Source organism: Bombyx mandarina, chromosome 05 (assembly GCF_030267445.1).
Source record: "Bombyx mandarina strain Sakado chromosome 05, ASM3026744v2".
NCBI classification, from domain to species: Eukaryota; Metazoa; Arthropoda; class Insecta; order Lepidoptera; family Bombycidae; genus Bombyx; species Bombyx mandarina.
The window spans coordinates 11,129,813-11,157,576 of record NC_143212.1 but is presented as its reverse complement, the minus strand read 5'-3'; the positions used below and the strand labels follow the sequence as shown (position 1 = coordinate 11,157,576).

Below are 27,764 nucleotides of genomic sequence, written 5' to 3'. Positions count from 1 at the left end.
TGTTTCCGCATATTTTAAAATTATACGGCTGCATGCGATAAATGTGATCCGGCTTTTATAAAACCCGAGTAATATTTTTTTTGCTTTTAATACGTAATTACATTATTTACTTACATTTACTTTACATTACATAATTACATTTTAATAAGTAAATAAATCGATAGAAGCAATATTATTAACGAGTACTGTCTGTAAAATATTAAACACCTATTCTATTAATTACAGATTGACATGTAACATTTCTTTCAACCGATTTCAATGATATTTCCTAGCTTCAGAGTTTATTTGAAAGTTTTTGTTTGTAAACCATTTACGGAACTGATTGTATGCATATTCATTGAACAAACCAAATTTAACCAACAGTAAATTGTATTGTGGATGCATGTAAGAATGAAATGATTGAATTGGTTGTATTCATTTAGCTGTTTTTTGTTATTGTGTATTATCTTATGAGTAATTATAATCTGTTAAAAGAAAAAAAACCGACAATCATCATCCCCATACTATGACCAATATTCAAATTGATTTAGCTTTTTAGGAGATTAACAAATGCACAAAAAAACAAACAATGCTTTAATTGGAATTTGAATAATAAACAGAGACAAAATTAATATTTATAATATAATGGTAGCATAAGCTTTAATTACCAAATGTAAATAAAATGTGCAATAATATGAGATTTTTTGTCGTTAAAAACTGAAGTCAGGAGTCAACAAATGGCTCATTCCACTTTTTTTAGCAAGAAATTATAATTTACTACTTACTACTCTTTACTACTTAGTACTTACTAGCTCTGTAAAAACGGTTGTAAAAAATGTTGATTCTTACTAGTTGTTGCCGTGTAACCAGTTATAATTCATCTATCTCAAAAACTTGTAGCAGTCAACCTCACTACGATTCGATGCTAAAATTATCCATTGATATTTGAATAGATCTACTTTATTATATCGAGCAAAGGCTGGCTTAAGCGATATTTTTGCAACTTTACAGGAGAGCCATTTAAAGTTTAACATTTGGAAAAAATATCATAACAAATAACTTCTTAAGCTATTCCCATGGAGTAAACTTAATTGAGGCTCAATTGAAAATATCGAACTGTTGATACTAATTCCAATTAAAACGCATCTTTAATTACGAAGATAAATTTCGCTTAAATCAAATAGACTTTCAACCCTCGATATATTTTACCATTCAATAATTGTTTGATGTACATAAAAAAAAATCTTTAAAAATTACTGTTTTGACTCTGACGATTTTTTTTTAGTGCTTAGTTGCGTGGACGAGCTCACAGCCCACCTGGTGTTAAGTGGTTACTGGAGCCCATAGACACTTACAACGCAAATACGCCACCCACCTTGAGATATAAGTTCTAAGGTCTCAGTATAGTTACAACGGCTGCCCCACCCGTCAAACCGAAACGCATTACTGCTTCATGGCAGACATAGGCGGGGTGGTGGTACCTATCCGTGCGGGCTCACATGAGGTCCTACCATCAGTAAATGTATATATGATGTATACAACCTACGTCTCACGTTTGTAAGGTATATGAGAAAGGTTGACGACAGTGCCTAAACTATGTACCTAATTGCCAAAAATATTTTTCAAAGAACAAATGACGCTAGGAAAGTATTCGTAAGTAGTAGGTCAGTGGGACCAGACTCGCCTTTCTCTTCAATTCTGCGTAACAAGAACATCATTATATTATTTCTAGCTGATGTCGTGATACTGTTTCATTACGAACGAAACATTTTCGAGATAGCTTTTTTGAATCGGGTAATTTAATGAAAACGAAACACTGAATTTAAAATTTAACTAGAAAACTTTCTAACAAATATCGAAGTGCGTTTCACTTTACTATCTGTGCCATTTAAATTTATAAATAAAGGCATGTTTTAGTTTTAAATCAACCTCAGAATGCTGCTAAACAATGAAGACGCTAAGCAACACGGCGGTGGTTGTCGATACACATATATTGAACGTGTCATCTTTAATCAGTGTACTCAAAACCGACGATTCGCATAGACACGCTAACCCGTTTATTTAGAACCTTGTTAGTTAACTATGAGGTACTAGAAAGTTTGATAAAGATTGGGCATCTTATCTATACTTATGCACAGCGAAAAAAAACGATTTAATTTATTAAATATCGCTTTTTTTTTATTGCTTCGATGGGTGGATGAGCTCACAGCCCACCTGGTGTTAAGTGGTTACTGGAGCCCATTGACATCTACAATGTAAATGCGCCACCCACCTTGAGACATAAGTTCTAAGGTTTCAGTACAGTTACAACGGCTGCCCTGCCCTTCAAACCGAAACGCATTACTGCTTCACGGCAGAAATAGGCAGGGTGGTGGCACCTACCCGCGCAGAATCACAAGAGGTCCTACCACCAGTAAAAAATATATATAGATCGATATTAAGTCCAAGAATAAGGCATACAGAGTATACTAAGATAAAACATTTTTAAAATAGCACGTAATTTTTTTGGTAACACATCATATACATATTTTTGTAAATTATCTGATTTTATATGAATGGTGGAATCTAAAATATATTTTTTATTACCGACGCCAAAACCACAATTACATGAAAACTTTGTAAAAGACACAAAAACATTTTATAACACAAACCCTCTGATCAAAAATACGATAATTGGTGTTAATTGTGTGAATTTAGAAAATAAATTACCGTTTTTTATTGTTTTTAATTTGCCAACGATAATTTAATTGCTTAAAATAGTTTTAATTCTGTATCTGCAACAACAATTGTTTCAAGAATCTCCATGTTTACAATTTTAAGGAGATTAGTTTTATTTCTTTTGTTTAAAAATGATTACCAATAAATATCGCGACTTGCTCACGATGCAGGGCTTTTGACCCGTCAGAGTTCGTTGATCTCAGCGAACTTGCTAGAGCCTGGATCTTGCTAATTATTTACTCATGCAAACGTAAAGAAATATTTACGCACCCTTATAATATTTTGTATGTGTGTGAACGTAATCATTTTTTATACAGTTGGCAATTCAATTGGACTTTGGCTCTTAGTGATATATTAATAAGCCTAATAATTTCTCCCCAAAAATTTCTTAATAAGTGTAGAATTATTCAAAGAACTTTAGCTACCGCGGGTACAACGCAGCACGTATTTTTTATTTTCTTTAAAATTAATTAATTTCGTAACTCTGTTTATATTTTTTACTTCAGTTTAGAAATATCCTATTAATTTTGAGAGAGAAAAATTTACTACCTCAATAGTAATTTGTATTGTTCTTCACGTCTTCTTGGTGTATGGGTATTACTTAGAATCTAAGCCTTACATTATGGACATGACAGTTTTATGATTACAAATTAACGTAATCGAATTAATTATTCAAATTATTTATGTAAAGCTACTTAATGATTGATTATTAATTTCTTTTCATAGTGCTGAATTGTTTTTAAGGTTCGACATCTAATTTTAGTAAATTTACGTTTTTTACGCAATCTATTAAAATAAAACTTTTTTTTTTTTATGATTGAAAGTTTACTGGTGGCCCTAAGGCCTTTCCAGTTTCACCAGGACAGGTGGGCGAGCAAAGGCTCAGCCAAGAGGAGCGGGATTTACTAACAACTGCCCGAGCGCCTCCGAAGGAGACCTAACAACTCAAGAGCAATTGTTTCGCGAATGAATCTACTACCGGATCGGAATCGCGACCCGCTGAGAAGATCCGGCGAGAAACTCAGCGGGCTGATGCATGGGTTAGGTTGCACGTCGACCTCTTTGTCGAGTTCGACGAGTACGGTTACCGGGGTCTCTAAGCCTGCCCCTAGTATTAGAGCTGAAGGCATCTAATGCAAAGGTTATTGGATCTGATGGATCCGTAAGGACGTGTCTAGGGCGTCGACGGTGACTGGCTCCTGCATGAAAAATAAAACTATGCGTTCATGCGGTATTTGTAGCATCATAGTTTCGAGTTATAGCACACTCAATAATTGAAGACGATGCTAATTAAAATGAGTTATTCGATTCTGATACTGACGCACCCACACAAAACCCTAGAAAGAATTTGAATTTGTTAAGGTACTTCTTTGGTAGTGAATTTTTTTTTATTACTCAACGATCACAGCGTACCTACTGTTAAGCACTCAGTTAACTGAATCTGAATTCCGCTGACCATTTTGAGGTATAAAATTGAAGTCTTCATTCGATATATCGGCTAGGAGGATGAATTATTTGAATTTTTTTGAATTATGAACTTTGAAATTTTTAAAATTTGATATTTTTTGAATCTAAGAAATAAAAAAATAAAAAAAATATTATTGACAAAGCATTTGAATTGTTTTCTATCAAAAATCGATTCTGCGTCACACAGTACTCATGTTTTAACAAGGTCTTTAAGTTGCATCTTTTTATCGTGGTGAAAGCTTAGGATGAGTCCTACGCTATCAGTATTATTAAATCGTATCTACTTTAATATCTGTAAGCCAATAATCGGTTTGGAGGTTGCTCACCGTGCCGTCTCAAAAGCTCGTACCCTACAATACTCATATAACTCACATAAACTGGTAACTTCCTCAAGTTACCTCCCCCTCCGGGTTGATTTTTTTTATTAGAACAGACAAATAAATTTAAATCCACTGAATATACTGCAATATCGAAATGAGACGACGTGAATCGCATTCATTTTGTATTTCATAAAACTTTTTACTCACTACAGTGTGTCGGGTAAGTACCTAAAAGCATAAAGTTAAAATACTTAAACCTAACGTATGTTGTTTGATATTTATTCTATATTGCATTTATTTTTACGAATGGTTTCGTTTAATCATAGCTATACTTAGAAAAGAGTTTGTTATATTAATAAAGTCGTTATGATACATAATTATTTCTTACATTGTTTGTTAGTGGTCCACACAAATTACCATAGATTATATTTATACGCAACACTTCCAGCAGCTGTTTTTTGTTTCATTACTTAATTTTTTTAATTCATCAAGGTTCTCTTCGAGGAAGTGGTACATCACGTTGCATGTTTGTTAAATCAGTTTCGTGATTTATTTTGAAAAAAATATTGATTTGCGTAATTTTATTCTTTTATCACGACTTTGTATCGTATCGTATGCATCTCATTTTGTATTGAAGTTTTTATTTAATTAATAATTCGACAGTAGTAATGGTAAGATTTTATACATTTTTAGGGAGTAGTACTATATCTAGAATATTTAGGCTTCCATGTTTGTTCCTAGCTAATTACCGATAGCCCTAAAAAGGATATTCCGGCATTACAGATGATCAGGACTCACGTGTCTCAGCTTGAGAGTCTCTGCTAACATCTGCCCTAGCAATGGCAGTGCTTCGCTGAATCTGAAACCGGATCGGAATCGCAACTAACTCAGAAGATCCGGCGAGAAAATCAGTGGGTTTTGTCTATGAGTTAGATTCTAGAATCGACCTAGGTCGAGCTTCATTCAGTATTCGACGAGTTCTATGAGAAGGATAATCGTAAAGGTTTATTAAGGGTTTTCAATGATTACACACATTTTACACACCTTTCCAGCGTCATCAATGTCATCAGACTTCTCAATCATACAGTTTATGAAGCCTCTGATAGCGGTATTTCCCATACTGATCTGTATTAGTAGAACCCTTGTGAACCCTTAAATTATTACAATCCTATTACGTCAATGCATGGCCTTACCTTAGAATGCTGGGAAGATTTCTGTCAAGGGTTATCTCTCAAGCTGCAAATCAAATTAAATCGTATACAGATTTTTTTTAAAACATCACAATGGTTTGTCGAGGCATTTACTGAACCACAATTTTTTTAGATGACTATCAAAACATATTCGTATATAGGTATTATTTTTTTAGGATGTTCTACATTGCATTGAAACATTGAACAATTTATACTGAAATCTTTCCCTAATACAAAAGAGGTGTATGACATATAAGATATTTATGGTTAAAATAATAACTTATGGAATTTAAAATAAAAACCTCGATATATGGTGTTACAACAGTAAGAATAAATAAAAATGTTTTGTGTACTTTTTTTTTTCAAGTTATCACAGCGGTCATGATATCAACGGTCGAGGTAGCTGCGGCCTTGTGGGTTCAATGTTTTTTCATTAGATATTTCTACCTAAAAATGTTCAAAAACTAGTTTTAAAGCTCATTAAGAACTGTTATTAAAATAGACAATTTATTACGAGTTTATCAGTACAAGATCAGATAATTCTAAAATCGATAGTTGTAAGAGGAATGTCGGGCACCAGCGTCCTTGACCCAGAGCAAGTTATAGGCCTGCTCTTCACGACGTGAAGCGTCTTGAAAGGTTTTAAAATAAAGTGAGAGGGCGATTGGGAGAAAGTGTACTGATGAATGGAGCATTATTACCCGGTGTGGTTGTGGTCGGCATACCTTAAAAATAGGCTAATGTGTTTGTGTTTATTTTTTTTAAACCATATTGAGGTCATAATTTTAATCTTCAACCAAGTGTCGTGAATGAGATCGTTGTAATTCATACAAAATCCTACGATATTCTTAGGCTTTTGCAAGTCGGAGTTTTTTTTTTGTAATCTCGAAATGAGCACTATATTAATTATTAAACTGTTTCGTAATTCGGAAATAATGATTTCAAACATCTCATCACCGAAATATCTTAAATATCAATTAATAAATAACTTCAACCGCCACAGTAATCTCAACCATTCATATAAGTATTATCTAATTTAATTAACTTGAAACCGCATCAACTAATTATCAAATTTCAGCATACCGTGACTAATCTGATTTGGTCCACGCATGTATAAATAAATAAATAAGCCGAGTAGTAAGTGCTGGTATCTAGTACAAAAAATTAATCAAAAGTGATGTCGATAATTGGATTTAGCAGTTATTTTTTGCCTGTACGCATTAGTTAAGGGTCCACCTCGTGTTAAGTTACCAGAGCCGATACGATACGATATTACAGCGTGATTGTCGCCACCCATCTTAAGACATGAAATTCGTGGTTAATTTCTTCCGTAATTATAATATTGTAGAGGTAAGCCTTCTAGATGAAGATACTATTTTAAAGCTACGTTTTATTCAGAAGGCACGAATATTTCGCGGCAGAAACAGGTTAGATGATACCACAAAACCTTGCGGACTGAGAAGACGCCTTATTCCCAGTTAAATCAAAAGGTATTGAGAAACGGTAGGAAGAATTTAAAAAGGAGAAAGTAATTGAGAAATATATACAGTTACTCTGGGTGTGTTAAAGGAATGTATTAGTAGCGTACGTACCGATCTCCTGGGGCATAGCCGGACAGAATATTACCAGTATTAGATCCTCTTATTTTAAAGGATAATGTTACACCAACGCAGTATTTTTTTTGAAATTTGTTTTAAAAAAATAATTGTTCTTTTTGAAAACACGTTCTAAGTATTTTTCTGGATTTGTTTAATAGTGAAATGGGAAGCTTAGTTTATTAAACTACATTTGTTTCGCCTATTTATATAATGGGCTATATTGTAGAGATGTTATTGGATTTGTTAAAGAACCAGTCAATAGCTTAGCAGCTCCGTGGTCGTGTCGCTTGTACCGTTATACGACACACTACGCTTGCGCTCACTCACCGGCGGCCCACCTTCGTCGACACTAGAATTATCCTGCTTTCTATTTAACTTTATTAGTCCTTGGTGTGTTGAACTTCAATTTGTTCACGTCATCAAAACTACTTTAATGAAGATATCACAAATTCATGGAACCTGACCCCGACAGAGTTCAAAGCCTTATTTTTAAACGAATATCTACATAATATACCTAACCCTGATTCGTTGTTGTCTTAAGTTAAATTAATAATGTTTTTACCGCGTGATTATGAAGCTATAAATGACTGTTGATGCAACGTTGTCTGATTCCGATTTTATTCATTCGTTCCGGAAATCAGAGAACTGTTATAATCTGGCCATACTATGGTATTAGTTACGTTTTATATCTTGCGGTGGCGTAAAATATGTTTTTGCTAATATATCTCCGTTCATATATGTCTGTTAATATATGTCTGTCTGTCTGTTATCTCCCTTCAAAGGGATGTCGACGGTAAGTGGAGTCTGAGTCACTATAACAATAATATACTATCTATTGCCCGCCCAAAGACAGTTAAACATTCTTCGTCATTACATTAGTATTTTCAGTATAACGCCACTTTGTACACCATCGTATACATTGAATACATTCTATAATTGACGTTAGAAAGTTAAAGTTAGTGACGTTAAAATGTTTGTATTCAAAATTCAATAAATAAGTCGATGGTAACACAGTTATATAAAGGTAAAACGATGTTCTAAAAATAGGTATTGACGAAGAGTGCCCTATAGGCACTATTATAAAATTAGCATTATTTGTTTGGTGTTGGTTTGACCTTCACGTACCTATTCCTTTAGTTTAGGCCTTTTGGATACACCGAAAAAACCTTTCTTCAAATGGTAAATACATTTATCAATTATTATGCAATTCATCTTTAAAATAAAGCAATTTGAACGGCAAGTTTTGTTTACAAATTGGGTTTAATATATCTATCGTTGCTGCCGGCTATAGCGAAGGTGAAGTAGAGTAACTAAGTGCACTTTCAATCCTAACTATAGCCATAAGTTGTATTGTTTAACAATTTCTATTTCATTTTTTTAAAGGCTTAGTTTGAAAAGAAAAAATTGGGCTATCAGCTCCTACTACGAAAACTAAATACATAAAAGTATTTTGGGAAACCGCTGTGGCCCGTGTTTATCGATGAGCATTAGATAGCCCGTCGCACAGGCGGTATTGTGGCACCCGGCGATAGCTATCATAGAACACATGATATTTGACAGATGGCTGAATTTCGCTAACGACATTATGACAAAAGTTTACATATATACAAGTTCCGAACAATAATAATTGGACCAGATAAAGGACTCCGGGCCACTAATAGTTCCTAAAAAAACATTCGGAACATCCATGTACCAAGCAATTTTACCTACTCGGTGAAGATCTTCCCTTTTTCGTATCCCCAAAGTATTGCCTTTCTTATTTCTTTTTAATTTTTTTTATTGCTTAAATGGGTGGACGAGCTCACAGCCCACCTGGTGCTAAGTGGTTACTGGAGCCCATAGACGTCCACAACGTAAATGCGCCACCAAAGGCCACGACGACTTCAAATTTCAGCTGCCAATTGAAATTTCCACATGACGTGTTAATATTGACAGCAGCATTCGAGTAATGGTGTCTTTGGACCTCTTGTGATCGCTTCGCTTACTTAACTATGGAATTTGTAAAAACTTCCTTTGTCTTCCCGAAGTATTGAAATTTTGCAAAAATGATTTTTGGATCTTACAGACCAGTTTGTTCTAATATACTTGACCTTGAATCGCTGAACTTGTTTAAAGCCTTCAGGGTATTGTACCCGCGATTTTTTCTAGTTCACGAGAGCCATGAGTATTCAATTCGCATGTCAAGGATTTTTTATCACATCAGTTAGCACGAAGGAATAGTAATTACCTCCTAGTCAAGAACAACAAACAGTTCTTGATGACTCATGTCATTTAAAATATGCCTTAGTTCCATAAGTTTAAAGTCGGCATGTTTTTGTTGAAAGAAAAAAATATAGATCAGAACACTTTTGTTATGTTCGGGGACCCTGAATACGTTCGATAAATGTTTTTCTAACCGTAATCGATGGCATGTCAAAGATACAACAAGTTCAAAATATTCAAATTGAAAATCTGCTCTAGATTCTTGTTAGTATGACCGTGGTTTTTTTTACAACGATTATCGTTTTTCCTGTTTCGAACAATAATTTAAAATTGCGAGTTTTGATAAAAATGTTTGCGCTGCTATTAGAAGTTATTGTTTGATAGACGATTTAATAAAGGACAGGGTGACCAGACTGCCTCAAGCTATAATAATACTACAATAGTTTCTAATCACTCTTCTGTAACATTCATTTGTTATCTATTGATCTAATCCTCGCTTTGCCAATTACGAGCCAATCTCACCGAGGGTGACTGACTGACATAAAACTGTGAATATACAGAATATACCTACATATTATGAGTAATATTACGTTGTAAACAACTATTTATTTAAACTAGTATTCATCCAATGACCGAAATTCGCCCATAACCACTAACAAACACCTCAAGATCTAGGCTATTATTATATAATCAAATTTTCATTGACAATTTTATGAAAAAAAAGTGACTACATATTTCCAAAAATGAAATTATTTTTAAAACCAAAAGTTTATTAACAGTTTAAAAAAGTCAAGTTGAAGAAACCGAACAGAAAATAGTACTTCAATGTATGTTGTCTTTGTCCGTTATTATAATATATTTTACAAGTTCACTCATTTTTACAGATTACAACTTCTGAGTGCTATAAAACTATAGATCCCACTACCCATCCCATCCCCGTATTTTTGTCGTGAAGTACTTAATAATGGATGGACCATCTATCCTAACGCTTGTTAATAACAATAATAAACATTTATTCCAACCATAAATTACAAAAATTCAGAAAAACATAAATAAAAGTAAGATAACGAGGCTTGGAAAAGGGTTATTGGCTCAGCAATTCTTAACAGTAGCTATCCAATCGGTACAGCGGAGCAGATTTTCCGCCGTCACCTGGGAAGTTACGTGGACACTAGCATCATTATTTGAGTATAGCAAAGTAAAAAAAAAAGAAAAAATATATTTAAAAAAATGATACTGAAAAGGGTTCCATATAATAATATATAGTGTTAAATTATATTGACACGGCATTATTTGATATAGGCTCAACCACGTATCAATCACTATACGCTTTACAAGGATAATATCTGGGCAGCGGTTTCTTAATATCTTGTACTGTGGCTAATCATTTTTAATTATAATGAGATGAACATGAGTTACACATTAGTAAATTAATATATTCATTACGCTGTAAATACATAGAGCCAAGGTTTTACCAAAAAAATCTTCCTGCATCCACTTCAATAGAAATAATAAGGCTCATTATTATATTTTATTCAATTGTAATTTTATTGAGAAGGTTGACAGCACTGTTTGTATGTATTTAGTTTAAAATATGTACCTAGGTATTTTGTGCTCAACGAAGCTTGAAAGAATAAAAGAAAAAAGTTTCAAAGATTCATTAATTCATTCATTCTGTAATTGAAATTATATTTTTATTATACTATTTACGTTCTAAATTAATTCATCTGATATAGTGCACAATGATAGACACTAAGTTTTGCTTTGTGATTTATAGAAGAGTGCTTAGCATGTGTTACCATAAATTGAAGAAATGATAGATGTCATTTTATTTTTTATTTATGTGTTAGGTTCATAAAGAAGCTCCGTAAATCATGAAAATTATTTTGTATTAACGCTACACAATGAAATTAAAGAATCATTGTTTTTTATTGTCAAATAAAATTACAAAGTAACATTAAGTGATATAATTTTAATAATATTATCAATCTTTAGTAAGGACACTGTAATAAAAATAACGAAAAATAATATTCCCTTTCTTAAAGCCTTTGTATGCACACGCTCGTTGGCCTACCTAATGATAAGCAGCCATTCATGGATATCAGCACAGCCAAGCCACCGCCTACTCTCTATTTTTACTTAAACAAGTATAAATATTTATTGTGACGCATTTAGATTTTCGTTACCGAACATCCGTTTGGACATCTTGAGCATCTTACCAGAGTTTTGTCGACAAATGAAAACTGTATTAAGGTTTTAGTACAATGTGTTTTTTATTTATTTAATCGTACATTCATGCCAAATCTCGAAGCCGCAGATGAGAACCTGCCGGGCTGATCCCACATTATGTGGGACAAGGGCCAAAGAAGAAGGTTTTTAATTGCAACTTAATAATAAAATAATATAACTTTTTATTTGACACCACATGTACAGAGTAAGCATATAAGACAAATAATAGACGGTGACATAAATTGGCAGCTTTATCGCTGAAAGCGATCTCTTCCAGACAACCAGGGAGGGAGAGGAAGGGAGGGAGAGGAATAAGCAAACTAGCATGGACGGTGTTATATCTTAATAAGCTTACGTAAAAATATATACTTATATACCTACACATGTGAAAAATAAATACAATATAAGATAGACTTATATACGATTAAATACAAATAAATACTAAGAATATGCAATTAAATACAAAATAAGTAGTAAGTTATACAGTTATATATATATACTTTGAGCATTATAGTTTATTATTTTACTTTTAAATTTACCATTTATTACCTAGAGTTTTGTATTGAGCCGGCTTTTTGTTACAAATTATAAATTGGAATGCCAATCGAGTGGATTAAGTTGAATCTAAGTATGGTTTTTCTCCGCTACATCGGTGGGAAAATTTAGTTTTTTTTTCTCGGCATCTTTAAGCCCATTTTTGCTAAGGATATCACGTTGGCTCACATGATGTTGAGCTTGATGCTTTAAAAATAGCTTTAGAAGAGTTGAATGCAATATTATCATCAAAGTACTTTACTAAGGAGAGTTTTCGTTTAAGCTCCAATGTTTGGTTACAGCATAATTACCGTACGTAATGAATTGTTATTAATCATAGTTTCGCGATTATGTCATTGCTGCATGATGATGCTGCAGCAAGAAACGAATTTGTTCAATGCTACCTACAAATTAGTTCCCGTGTTTATGCCATTATCGTGTTCACCCATGACCCACACATGGCAGCCTTGTTCGTAATGTAAATAAAATAAAAAAGATTTTATTCAATCATGTGTTATTGATCACTGTTAAGCTGAATATCCCAAGTCGCACAAATATAAGAGATAATCCTCTTTATTTCTTTTCTTTCTCTTTCAAGCTGGCACTTTCCCTATAACACTGCATATGTACTCGAATTACAAAGATAAAAGAAACCATATGAATTGTCCAGAAATAAGACTTTCTGTTATTGAAACCCAGGGTTTATAAATTTATTGTATTATAATTGCATAATTATGTTTGATTATATATAATTATCAATTAAACTTATGACAACAATAAGAATTTGGAACGATTGTATTTGTTTATCTTACAGCAATAAATTAATTAATAAATTTCAAAGCAACTTTCGAATAAATTTCAATTAATAAGTTTAATACTTAAATAGTAAGATTTTTGTTTGAATGACGTAGTGCCTCAAGTATATGAGTCGTAACTTTTTTAAAGATAATATATAACTAGTCAGGTCATAAGTATTGTCACACAGTAAAAACCTTTCTTTTAGAATGCTGGCCACAAAAAAAATTATTGAATTCGAATTTCGAATTGTTCATGAAAATAAAACTGTATACTTTTAGAATTTTACTCATTTTCAAATATGGAGTGGACGCTTAAAGAAGACCGTGTTGCAGTTATTGCGTTGCATCGTTGCGGTTACGCGCCAATTCAAATTTTTAACATACTGAAAAATTTGAATATAACCAAAAGATTCGTTTATCGTACCATCAAACGATACAATGAAGACTCTAGTGTAGATTACAGGTCAAGAAGTGGTCGCCCTCGGTCTGTTAGGACTCCAGCAGTGATAAAAGCTGTGAAGGCGCGAATTCAAAGAAATCCCAAACGTAAGCAGAAACTGTTGGCCCTTCAGATGGGGTTAAGCAGAACCACGGTGAAAAGGGTGTTAAATGAAGACTTAGGGCTTCGGGCATATCGAAGAAAAACAGGACATCGTTTGAATGCTCGTCTAAGGACCTGAGACTGAAGAGATGCCGCGCTTTGTTGAAGCGGTACGCGGGAAAAAAATATCGGGAAATTCTTTTTTCGGATGAAAAAATTTTTACCGTAGAAGAGAGCTACAACAAACAAAATGATAAGGTGTACGCACACAGTAGTGAAGAAGCGAGCAACCGTATTCCGCGTGTCCAACGAGGTCATTTTCCATCCTCGCTCATGGTATGGTTGGGAGTTTCTTATTGGGGCTTAACAGAGGTACATTTTTGTGCGAAAGGTGTAAAAACGAATGCAGTTGTGTATCAAAATACAGTCCTGACGAACCTTATGGAACCTGTTTCTCATACCATGTTCAATAACAGGCACTGGGTATTCCAACAAGATTCGGCGCCAGGTCATAGAGCGAAGAGCACACAAGATTGGCTGGCGGCGCGTGAAATCGACTTCATCCGGCACGAAGACTGGCCCTCCTCCAGTCCAGATTTGAATCCGTTAGATTACAAGATATGGCAACACTTGGAGGAAAAGGCGTGCTCAAAGCCTCATCCCAATTTGGAGTCACTCAAGACATCCTTGATTAAGGTAGCCGCCGATATTGACATGGACCTCGTTCGTGCTGCGATAGACGACTGGCCGCGCAGATTGAAGGCCTGTATTCAAAATCACGGAGGTCATTTTGAATAAACTTTAGTGTCATAAGAATCTATGTTTTGTTAAGTTCATTTTGGTATATGAATGGTTACATAATGAATAAACTTGTTTCAATTATTTTACATTAAACATGTGACAGAATTTATGACCTGACTAGGTATGTTACTTATTCTGGGTGTAACTGGATCTATATAGGGTCATGCACAATATACAAGGTATTACAAGGCCAACCAGTAAAATACCTGCAGTGAGGGTTAATAGTGGACATCTTGAAATAGAACCCCATGGTCACAGTCGCAACATTCAGAATAACTTGTGTGGCCGTGTTTAATGGGAATTGTTTTTTTTTTTTTTTGATTAAGAACAATATATTTTTAAAGCGTTTTTTCCGAATCAATGCTTTAAAAGAAAATAATGTAAGATTATACAAAAGCTTTCAAAGTAACTTTTTACTTCATAATTTTTTCATTTAATTTTTAAATTCCCTATCCGAATTTTATAATTTTTGACCATATTCATAAAATAAGAATACTTGACACGTTACATTTGAAGTTTAAAAAAAAAATGAAATTGTTATTACAATAAAACAAACATCGTACTAAACAATTTGGACAATTAACGATGTGGGAACGCTAAAAATAATAGACATGCTGTATTTAATATCCTGCATCAGAATCTGATAACTGAAATGGAGACAACATCAAAGTTTCTGGCTTGTTGTCCACAAGCAAAGTGTATACATACAAGTTCACTTGATTGATAATCATGTAAGCTAAACATAAAAAATACTAAATTTGTACATTTTTTTCTCTTAGCACTTACTTAAATAAATAAGTAAAAAACTTAATGTCGCTCTGTTTCTGTATTAGGTATGTTCGTTACCTAGTCTACGTTAAGGAATTATATTTCTAATGTCGTGTATTTGGGGAAATAAAGATGTTTAGTGCTTACAACAACTAACTGTCGCAATTATTATGCAAGTGGTATTTAACGTGAAATAACAATATATTATACATTTACAATTATGTACAATATGTATGTATTAGAAGTGTTATTTTACATGTTTTAGTTTTGGCGGGTTTTCTGTCTCTCTAACACAGACTATATCAGTGTAGAGAAACCTGCCAGTGTTGTAGGTACACTTACAATCCGCCACATATTCGCATGTAAATTTTAATTGTTTCAATATCGTTTAAATTAGAACTAGAATTTAATATTGAGGTAAAAGTTTTTAAATTCAGCCTATCTACAGACCAACGTTCTACAATTTTTTTTTTTTTTTATTGCTTAAATGGGTGGACGAGCTCACAGCCCACCTGATGTTAAGTGGTTACTGGAGCCCATAGACATCCACAACGTAAATTCGCCACCCACCTTGAGATACAAGTTTTAAGGTCTCAAGTATAGTAACGACGGCTGCCCCACCCTTCAAACCGAAACGCATTACTGCTTCACGGCAGAAATAGGCAGGGCGGTGGTACCTACCCGCGCGGACTCACAAGAGGTCCTACCACCAGTAATTACGCAAAGTATAATTTTGCGGGTTTCATTTTTATTACACGATGTTATTCCTTCACCGTGGAAGTCAATCGTGAACATTTGTTGAGTACGTATTCCATTAGAAAAATTGGTACCCGCCTGCGGGATTCGAACACCGGTGCAGCGCTCAACACGAATGCACCGGACGTCTTATCCGTTAGGCCACGACGACCCAAAATTTGTAAGTTTTACATTTTTCTAACTTATACAAAATTTAATTTGTAACTTATACAAAATAAAAACTATTCATGACTTCTCAAGTTGGCTTCTAACCACAGCTCTAGTTCATGAACAGTCAGTCTTCCATTAAATTTCTATAAAACGTAAATCGTAAAATGCGATAGCTGAAAAACATTGCCAAACGCTAAAATGGAAGTAATAAATAAAATGTAAATAATTGTAAAAGTTTATATCGAATACGGTTGTTTGTCATTGTTATCAAATATATGAAATTATGTATTAATTAATGAGTCCAAACATTTTCGGAATTTGTAACTGAATATGTGAAATAAACGTGAGATTAAACCGTATAAGTGCCACAAGCATAATATATTGGATAGGAATTTAAACAATGGTTGGTAGTTCAGCGAACGATTCGGATATACTACGCGCGCGAAATATTCTCAAATTCAGCTATAGTCACTGCGACGCTCATCCGCGATTCGCCTACACATTTAGAATGTTAAAAAATATTAATAATTTATTCATTGTAAGCCCTGCAAATGTATCAGTTTTTAAATGAAATTAGAAAAAAAGGACATCGCGAAATCAATTTTACATTTATATCTAAGTAGTTACACAGAATATAGCTACTAACTACCATTCTGTTTTAACATGAAGTCGTCGTGGCCTAAAGGATAAGACGTCCGATGCATTCGTGTTGAGCGATGCACCGGTGTTCGAATCCCGCAGGCGGGTACCAATTTTTCTAATGAAATACGTACTCAACAATGTTCACGATTGACTTCCACGGTGAAGGAATAACATCGTGTAATAAAAATCAAACCCGCAAAATTATAATTTGCGTAATTACTGGTACCGTAATTTTGCGTAATTACCTCTTGTGAGTCCGCACGGGTAGGTACCACCGCCCTGCCTATTTCTGCCGTGAAGCAGTAATGCGTTTCGGTTTGAAGGGTGGGGCAGCCGTTGTACACTGAGACCTTAAAACTTATATCTGAGTCGACTATTATCAAAGGCGGCAATCTGACTTTTGGACAATGATTGGTAAATCAGAAAAACGAATTATTGACTTTGTATTCCTTTGGCAGTCACAAAACTCTTCGGAACGACATCTTAGATAAATAACAGGTTAACTATTAACCTTTATTTAATGCAGGTTTTGAACCGTATTCTTTGAAGGAGACGATTATATTCAAATAAATCTGTATTGACATATCAATAAAAATTTTTTGTCCAAATGTACAGATTGCCGCCTTTGATAATAGACGACTCATCTCAAGGTGGGTGGCGCATTTACGTTGTGGATGTCTATGGGCTCTAGTGACCATTTAACACCAGGGGGGCTGTGAGCTCGTCCACCCAACTAAGCAATAAAAAAAATATCTAAATGTTAGCATGAATATAGTTAAATTCCCACATTTGCAAAATAAAATTAAATTTATAATTATAGTATAAAGTTTAAAAAAAAAACACAACTAGAAAAACGAACTAACAATAATAAATTAGATTCGCCTTCTTTATCTTAAATATACTGATTAGGATATTAGAGCGAAATTATTCTATTGTCATGAGTTTTTAATGCGTGTGCAAATTTTCATTTTAATAAGGTGTTTTGAAGTCGGTGAAAAGGGTAGGTATATCGTAGGTATATCATAGATTCGATGACATGCAAATAAACATATTATTAACAAATAAGTAGCCGTTTCCAATTCTGCCTTGACATGTCTGAGATAATAACTTGCCTTGTAATTATAATATAAATTATCATTTAAACAATAACTTATCATTTCTTATCTAATACCTTACCTATTAAAATCAACGTATCACCAGGATAAATTGTGAAGCTAAATGTTTTGGTATAATTCGTACATTATGTCAATGTGACGGTGTGAGTACTTAATAATATAATATTAGTAATCATATCATATTAGTTAGAAGAAATACCGAAATAAAAGATTGTTTTAGAGAAAAGTCTTTCTTTCTTTAACACTGAACTTGAAAACATTATTTAACATTAATTTTGTTGTAAGCTGCTTTAAATCACAGCTTTCAATGCTAAATGTAGTATAATTATCGTAGTCCAGTTGGATTGGGACCAGGGTCACCGTGTCGTCTTATTGTCTATTCTTAATGTATCCTTGTGTCCTTATTATTTATGGTATTGAACAAATCGCTTGCAGGACTTAGAGATTTAAAAAAAGTATAGATTCAATTTTAGAACATATTTTCAAGCATATCGTAATATACATAGAAAAAATAATAAGTAAATGATGGAACGAATATTTAATTTTTTTAACAAATAGCTAATTTTAGTTTGATTATCTTAAATTCAACATCTCGCAGAACGGTTCCATGGTGTAATGGTTAGCACTCTGGACTCTGAATCCAGCGATCCGAGTTCAAATCTCGGTGGAACCTGTATTTTGGCCTTTTACGTTCCAGTCGACCCTAGTTATTTGTCGTCTAAAAATACTATTATAATATTTTTTGGTTTTTGAATATATTTCAGCACCTAAGACTAAAATGGGAAAGACTTTGTTAACAACATTGTAATTTTAAGGTAACTCCGGTTTTATTTCAACTTTAGAGTCGGCTTTATAATACCCGAGCTTTAAGACATAATTTAACATGCGGTGTACTTCCATTCATATTTTTCCAATATCCAAGTACAAATGCAGTCGCACGGGTTCAAAATTCTCACTAAATATTCATTGCTATATTGCATTTAGCAGGAAATGTACGAAATAATACAACGTATCTCGCTCTTGTTGTCAAACATATAAGTAAGTAATTATTTTAATTAAAGACTAAGAAGAGAGAGAGCTTTTTCATTTAATGACGATGATGATGAGGATTTCTTCAAATAAATCTATGTATTCTTCAAACTGTTTCACTGAATTCTTTGAAAAATTAGAATATGCGAAATTCTAATTTCAAGTGAGCTCCAGAGGTCCGAGAATTTGTCCTAAACAAAAATACACAAATATTTACCCTGGAATGCAGTGTACCTTACCTTAGTTTTTTGAAAATTCTCAGAATTATCAACAAAGCGTATATAATACGTGTAAAGATGTATAAATAAATAACCACGGGAATATTTTCAAATGAACAAACATTTTCAAATTAGCCTGGTAGAAATTTAAAACGTTTTATAATGAGCGTCGCGTCGTCTGAATGCAATTATGTTGTCCAAGAAATCCACTGGAGACATTTTTCGTGATCACAATCACTGTTCGTCATCGTTTAAACATAAACTTAAACAGTCAATTTAATTACATATATCGTGTAATATTTTTCTTAAAAAAATTACTTATCAATTAATAGCTTTTGTAAAACAAAACATTCACTTCACAATGTTATCGATCGTTTCGTTCTTTGATATTTAGGGTGTACTGGCTTTTCACAATATAGTATTGGAGGTCCCATGGTGTAATGGTTAGCACTTTGGACTTTGAATCCAACGATCCGAGTTCAAATCTCGGTGGGACCTAAGGCGTGCTTGTTTTTTATTTTTTGTTTTTTAAATTACGATATTTTTATTGCACTGTGAACAATCAGAATACCGAAACGACATTCCCAGACGTTTTGCCGGGCTTGTTTTGTTGAAAGATTGTTGCGCGTTTGAACTGACAAACGCACTTAATCATCAGTAAATGGCGGGTGGTGCCTCGACGTAAGGGCCACCTCAGGCGATTCCCATACTCGGACGTACAGCGTGGTACGTGTTGAGAGGAGGGAAACAACTAAAACAAGATCCTACCACACGGACACGAGTCTCATAAAAGAACGTGTTTCTGCATTTATAATTTACGCTATCAAGTAGTTATAATTTTCTCTAAAATTATGACAAATAAATAATAGTTTAAAAAAACTAACAAAATACGCTTTTATAGAAAATCCAACTAAAAAATAGAAAATAAAGTTTAATAAATTGGAGTTAAAAATAGTGTAAGAAAAAATGATTTTATTGTAAAAAAAAACGTGGGGTGCTTTTCAGGATATTATCAAAATAACCAAATTTCGAGTTAATCCGACGTTTTGAAGGGGGTCAAAATCATGTTCAAAGATTCCGTTACATACTAACATACTATACGTCTGAAGCTAATAAAAGCGTATTAATATCATAATTTGTATTAAAAAATGTACTTATCATACAAATAATATTGATTACATATTAGATTAAATTGAAGTTATTTAATATTTTTAATTTGAACTTTTTACGAAAATTTATGCACAAGAATACTCAGTACGTTATTCTGATTTTGATGTAGTGTTTTATGTCTATAGAGAAAACAAAATGGTTAGAATTACTACCTATATAAATTAAAAAAATAGAGTATTATTAGATTCTGCTAAAATATTACAAACAAATAAATATTAAAATATTAGAAAGGTACCATAAATTTAATAATGTGATTTTTGGCTTTACTTTTTTGTCTATTTATTAGTTTGCCTAAGTATAAAACTATTTTCTTTACCTTTAACCAAAATATTTGAAATTGCACATATTCATTTCTTTTACACTCCTTTGGTCATAATAAGAAATAAATTAAAATTTACTTAAAACAAGACAAAGTGAGTGCAAACTGCGCCCTTATTACTAAAAACAATCTTTAGACATCTACTTACATACTATTTGAGATAAGTTGCTTGGTGAATTGTTTTAAGGAAGCTTTGTTAGTAGGCAATCAGTCTTTTTTTATTTATTGCTTAGATGGGTGGACGAGCTCACAGCCCACCTGGTGTTAAGTGGTTACTGGAGCCCATAGCCATCCACTACGTAAATGCGCCACCCACCTTGAGATACAAGTTCTAAGGTCTCAAGTATAGTTACAGTCTTGACGAATAAGAATTTTTAACTCTTGTCATTGCCTTTTTATGATTGGATTCTGAAAATGTGTGCTTACAGATCAGAGCTCTGTTGCTTTTAAAGCCTGATATAGCTCTTTTTTTTATTGCTTAGACGACCTCACACCTGGTGCTAAGTGGTTACTGGAGCCTATAGACATCTACAACATAAATGCGCCACCCACCTTGAGATATAAGTTCTATGGTCCCAGTACAGTTACAACGGCTGCCTCACCCTTCAAACCGAAACGCATTACTGCTTCACGGCAGAAATAGGCAGTATAGTGGTACCTACACGTGCGGACTCACAAGAGGTCCTACCACCAGTAAATTTTCTTTAATCATTTTTTTTTGCTTCCAGAGCGAGTACAGATTCGCAGGTAGTGGGTACCCGCGTGTCGCGCCTACTACCCGTAGTGGAGGTTTGTGTTCAGCGGCGCTAGTGGGAGGCGCTTTGCTAGCTGCTGTTGCTGTGTTGGCCGTCGCAGCTCTAGCTTTTTACATGGGAGCTCTAAAACCAGATAGCGGAGAGCGTGAGTTTTTAATTTTTATTCAATGTAGGTTTTGTTTAGTTAATAGATAGTCCATTTGTTAGTGGCTACCAGACCACACAACCACAGCTTAATTGCCATCATCTTCAAACTATCAGGTCGAAGTCTCAATTCAAATTAGAACGTAGGGTTTCTTTGAGGCCGAGATACACACGTCTGTGGAATTTACCTGTTTGAGCTTATGGTACTAATAACACGCAGGAGCCGCTTAAGATAAAAATTAATTAAATTATTTAATATTTCTAGCTTTGGGTAGAATAACATAAAAAAACAATTTAATGACAAATGTATGTATAAAGCAATACGGACGAATAGCACATTATTTAACTGTCTGAGCTCACAACAAGGCTAATAAACACGCAGCAGCCACTTAAGAAGGAATTTAATTAAATTAGTTAGTTGATAGTAGTAATATTTTTAGCTTTAGGTAGAATAATGTAACAAAGACAATTTAATGACAAATGTATGTATAAAGCAATACGAGCACATAGCCAATTTTTAAAAATAAAATAGTATAATAATATAACATTTTACACATTGTTTTTTATGTTTTACAGCAATCATAGCTTTTGAGGGCGCTTTACGAGTGACACGTGGAGACGTGTACGGCGGGGCGCCCGGTAGTCCGGCGTGGCGGGAGCGAGCCCGACGGTACAGTGCATCATTGCGACAAGTATTCTCGGGACCTTCACCCCTCCGTCAGGCCTTCACTGGGGCACTAGTGACAGGCTTCGGTGATCGACGACTTGATGTACATTTCAGACTGTATCTCGATAGAAGGAAAATACCAAGGTATTACGATATTCTATAACATGTCTGAAATGCTACCTGGAATTTTGCTAACTAACTGTAACATATGTTTCAGTTCTGTATCGAACGTGGAAGAAACCTTGAAAAATATGATACTCCAGGACATCAACACAAAGAACTCAGCTTTTGGACAAATCAGGGTAGATCCGACAAGTATAGTGATCAAGCGGGATTTAGAGCATACATATCAATCAGAGTCACATGTCAAAGAAGCTTTAAGTGAAAGCATGGAAACAAATCACCAGAAAACATTAACACCACAAAACAACCAAAGTAGCAAAGACAAAACTTTGCAATCTAGAGTGGGTGTCGTTCGTAAAACTACTGTAAAGCCTAATCAGACAACTAAGAAAAGTGATCCGGATGAACCGGACATAGACACAGAGAACATTCCAGTTGTACAAGGAACGTTTCAAATCACGAAAACAGAGGCTGATATAACGGAAAATAAACACAGTTCTAGTCCGAGACATGAAGATAAACATAAGCCGGCAACAACTACAAAAGTGACTACAACAACCAAATCACCAACTACAAAACCGACTACAAGAACTACTACTAAAAGGCCAATTACGAGTACAGCAAAAACTAGGCCGTTCACAATAAAATCGACACTTAACGTTAAACCAAGAACTGAGCCTACACTAAGAAAAGATACGACTACAACTAAAATTAAAACAACGTCAACATCAACAACTTCGACATCAACAATGGGAACACCAACAACAACCACTAATGTATCACAAATTTTACTTGATCTTTTAACAAATGAAAACCACTATAAAGACTTGCCTAAAATTGATACACTATTTACTGTTCCACATGTTATCGATAATGAACCATGGAGACCAATAACCCAGCCCTATTTCGATTCTACCCCTAAGGCATCGCCAAAATTCGAAATTCCAGATGAACTTAACGCTGAGGATAGAATGGGAGTCGCTGAAGTCGTGGATGACGTTTCTATTCTGGAAAGTATGCTTACTCCAATTCCACCAGTTCAAAAAAGACTAACAACTACACGCCGCCCTGGATTATACAACGTTAATCCGGGCTTAGAAGCCGAGGTGTACGCCCCTAGTCCGGTTTATACCAGTTTTACCCTTCCCACTTTTGCTCCACCTTTAAAGAACATGGAAACCTTAGGATCAAAATACCCAAAACCACATCCTATACCTGTTGATAAAATCGGTAGCGTAGTTGAAGCAACAGCTGAACAAGACCCTAGCAAGATGGATGACGGTAAACCAGTTGAAAGACCACCTAAAGATAAAACAGCTTCGGCTGTCTTAAGTGTTTTACAGTTTGCTCAACAAGAAAATACAGAGAGAGTTTCCGTCGATGGTGCGTCTATCATAAAAAGAAATAATACTACTACATATCCTGTAACAACAACAGCCACCTCGACGACCAGGTCCTCTACTGCAAGCACTCCTAAGTCTACTTCAGAATCAACCACGTTTGTTACAAAAGTCGTCAACACTACTGTTACAACGACTGCCACAACTTTTGTAGATAAAAGACATCATGAAACTAAAGAAAATACAACGAAACGTCCTAATGACAAAGTATCAATGATACCCAGTACAACTGTTCCGCATCACACATGGGAATTAGTCAACACTTCTACTAATGATAACGACACGTTTAGTAAAACTTCACCTGAAAAATATTATAATGATACTTTACAAGCTATAATAACGAAAAACGAAGCTGTATTTCCGAACACAACGCCAAAATTTTCCGGCAAGGTTTCACTATTAAAAAATTTAACAGATATTATTAAAAAGTATTCACAAATATCAACAACAGAAAATAGTACAAAATTGGAAGAAAGCGAAACTGAAGAGGAAGAGGAACTAGAATTTACTAAAATGACGGGCTCTGTAGAAGTAGTACCGGATTATGAAATGGAAATTACTACTACTAATGTAATAACATTACTTCCTGCGAAATCTAATCTAGGCGTAAACAGACCATTGAGGCCAAGGCCTAAAATCAAACCCGAATTGAAAACTAACAAGGACAATTCACGTGGTTTTTTTCGTGAAAACATAGAACCACAAAAACTTGTTAGTAGTTTGAATGAAGAATATTACAAAGAAAATGAAAATTTAAATGATGATGGATCTGAATTCATTGATACTAAAAAAACTGAAAATAGTTATCCCACGGAATTAAATCATTTGACAGATTCAAAGAACCTTACAGGAATTATAGAAGCAATAGAAGCAGCTGAAAGTTCAACAAACAGCAACAGACTTCCTAAATCCAACGATGACATACATTTACCAGATGGAAACATAAATACCGATTTACCTGAAGGCACTTATAGGGTCTCTTATCACGTAACAGGCAGTGTCAGTAGTAAACAAGCCAATAAAACACAAAATCTACCTGCGTATGAATTGAAGTTGGAGCCAGACATAGTTCTGGAAATACCCGTAAATCAAACAAATTCTTTATCGGTCGAAAAATTAAAACAACTTGCTAATTTAGCTACAATTTCTGATTCCAACAATAATACTTTATTTCGTTCACCCGGAGGTGTGATCTCGACGAAAGCGATTCCTTCTAGCTACACATTAAACCAAGCTGGATTTCAAATATTGACGAAAACTTTCAACAAAGCTCAATCCACAAAACAAGATGAAAACAAACTTGGAAAACCGGACAAGGCTTTCGGCAAGCCTTCTAAGGATAATAACGTTTACTTTGTCAAGGAAGTAATTGAAGAAGGTTAGCTTTAAAGACAAATTTTTGAAGTAAAGTAAACAGTAAAATAATACTAATAGCAAATTACGACTTTTAATGTGATTCTTATTTGCCTATATTAGTTTTTTTTTGTTTAATTAAAATTTATCCCATTTTTATCTTAACAGTTTGCTGTAGATTGTAGAGTGATTTTCTGATTTCAGAAGAATGTGATAATTTAACATCATTTCAATGCATAAACGGTCCTTGCCTGCCGTTAACTTCACGTTGCAATCGATTGCTAGATTGCCCTCAAGGGGAAGACGAGAAATCATGTTCTTGTGCAGACTATTTGAAAGCCGAGTACTCACAGTCTAAGATATGTGACGGCGTTGTTGATTGTTGGGATTATTCGGACGAAAATAAATGCGGTGAGCAAATAAGTTTATACATATTATAATCTTATCCATTAGTTATAAATCTTTGGACAGTAAATTAAAGATCGATTTGTTTTGTAGATTGGTGCAAAGAAGAACAATATGTTTGTGCTAATTCCCGTCAATGTATTGATATGATCAAAGTTTGTGATGGAACACCTGACTGTCCTCTAGGAGATGATGAGAAGAGTTGCGTTACGTTAGCTGACGAGCTAGAAAATAATGAAGTCATTCCGTACAACGAGGAAGGTTTGTTTCGACCCATAAGCAATTTAGATACAGACATTTACGCTCAATGAAAAATTAAAATATGTTTTATGTTACTGGTGGTAGGACCTTTTGCGAGTCGGTACAGGTAGTTACCATCTCCCCGCCTATTTCTGCCGTGAAATAGTAATGCGTTTTGGTTTTTAAGGTTGGGGCAGCCTTTGAAACTATACTAAGACCTTAGAACTTATATCTCAAGGTGTGTGGTGGCATTAATGTTGAAGATGGTTATGGGCTCCGGTAAATATTTTAACACCAGGTGGGCTGTGAGCTCGTCCCATGTATGCAATAAATAAATAAAAATACTGGTTTTCTACTTCCTCAGGTTATGTCATGGTGCGAAAACGTGGCGTATGGGGTAGACTCTGCGTAGAAAGTTTTACCGATGTGGTTGAGCAGGCGCACAGCTCACTAAAATTGCCAGACCTCGGTCGGGCGGTGTGTCGAGCTATGACGTACAAGTGAGTATACGTTGCTAAATTTATTAAGAAAACTGCGGGTATGTTTTTTTATTTAAATCTATAAGGTATGGAAGTTTATAATAGTTCGGTTGGAAATTTTTTAACACTCAAAAAATGTCAAATCGAACGGCGGTAATTATCATAATAGATCGTCACCACATTAGAGTACTAGCGTGAGATAGGTATTTTATATGGCAAGGCGTGTTTAGAAACCTTCGGTCAACAATAGTAACAGAAACCACACAAGTAGGTAATCCACCATACTTTCCAGTTTGAAGGGTAGGGCTACCGTCATTGCATTACGTGCGAAACTTCGATCTTATCTTAAAACACTTGCTTATTTCGAGGTGGCCGTGTTTCATTTTCATTATCTGTTCCGGTTATCGGTTAATACCAGATGGTCTCGCCAGTTCGCTTGCCCATCTACAGTAGTAGCAGAATTTTATTACAAGCTATGTCTCCTTCAACCCGGTTCGTTATTTTACAATAATTTCGATTATATTCGATTTTTGTTTAGTTTTACAATAGCATAGTAGTATACGAAATGGCATCTGAACAGAACAGCTGAAAACAGGAGCCTATGGAGACCTATGGAAGCAGTTGGAGGAGATCTATGTCTATAAGAGACAAACGGACAAAAATGACAATAAATAATGATAAATTTAAGTAATCCAAAAATTAATTTATGAAGGAAACTATTGTAATTAGATTAATATTAATAACACTACTTAAAACATATTAAATAATTAATAAAGTGAAAAAATAACTGGAATTAAAAAAAGCATTTTGTATGAATAAAGGCGGATAAGAATTATATTATTATGTATTTTATACGAAATGGCTTACGAAACATCCCCATCGGTTGTTCTGGTACATTGCCAATACAAGACCGCATCGTTGTTGTACCCATAGCCAGGCTGCATAGTTTTCGTAAACGACAAACGAACACATATTCTTTTATTTATTATCATGTACATATATAATTCGATGGTTATGTCTTTTTTTATAACTACGCTAATAGCCTTGAGAGGCTATTTCAGCTTCGCATTGACGTGTAGGTAAGTTCACGGGGCTTTTTTTATTGCCCTTGTAGGCATACGGCCCACCTGATGGTGAGTGGTTACCGTCGCCCATGGATTTCAGCAATGCCAGGGGCAGAGCCAAGCCGCTGCCTACTGCTAAAACCGGGAGTGTTACTAACACTGGCCCTAGCGAGAGCAGTGCTTCGCAGAATCTTCCACCGGATCGGAAACGCGACCCACTAGAAGATCCGGCGAGAAACTCAGTGAGCTATAATTCGATACTGTATCATCAGCGATGCGGGTTGGGCCCGCGAGGCTCGCGAGGGTCGCAAGGCGAGTCCGCACGGCTACTGGGAGGTGTGGCACAACGCGGGGGCCCGCGCAGCAGACACGCGGCTCACGTTCCGTCGGTCCACGTGCAAGCGACGGAAGGCATTGCGAGTACGCTGCACAGACTTAGACTGCGGAATACGACCACACGCTGATGCTCAGCAACCAAGGTTTGAATCTTATTTTAATGAACTCGGCTAATCACATGTTGGAAGAAATTTGTGTTTATTGATTTGAAAAGCGTTTTTTTTTTATTGCTTATGGGTGGACGAGCTCACACGA

General features: G+C 34.7%; 1 protein-coding gene and 2 non-coding genes across 5 annotated transcripts in view; all 3 read left to right on the top strand.

The window, feature by feature from the left end:
• LOC114250928 (uncharacterized) overlaps positions 1 to 27,764 on the top strand; it is a 54,458-nt gene that overhangs the window by 22,073 nt on the left and 4,621 nt on the right. For 2 of the 3 annotated variants that reach the window (XM_089727741.1, XM_089727739.1), the window contains exons 3-9: positions 21,272 to 21,443; positions 22,019 to 22,253; positions 22,327 to 25,010; positions 25,190 to 25,396; positions 25,484 to 25,651; positions 25,995 to 26,130; positions 27,446 to 27,652. In XM_089727741.1, the coding sequence (XP_089583867.1) occupies positions 21,272 to 21,443; positions 22,019 to 22,253; positions 22,327 to 25,010; positions 25,190 to 25,396; positions 25,484 to 25,651; positions 25,995 to 26,130; positions 27,446 to 27,652 (3,809 nt within the window). The remainder of the gene's footprint in view (positions 1 to 21,271; positions 21,444 to 22,018; positions 22,254 to 22,326; positions 25,011 to 25,189; positions 25,397 to 25,483; positions 25,652 to 25,994; positions 26,131 to 27,445; positions 27,653 to 27,764) is intronic. The other variant, XM_089727740.1, reaches the window with a different exon arrangement.
• On the top strand, positions 18,409 to 18,480 carry TRNAQ-CUG (transfer RNA glutamine (anticodon CUG)). The gene has a single exon. It is a non-coding gene; the product is annotated as a tRNA-Gln (tRNA).
• On the top strand, positions 19,481 to 19,552 carry TRNAQ-UUG (transfer RNA glutamine (anticodon UUG)). The gene has a single exon. It is a non-coding gene; the product is annotated as a tRNA-Gln (tRNA).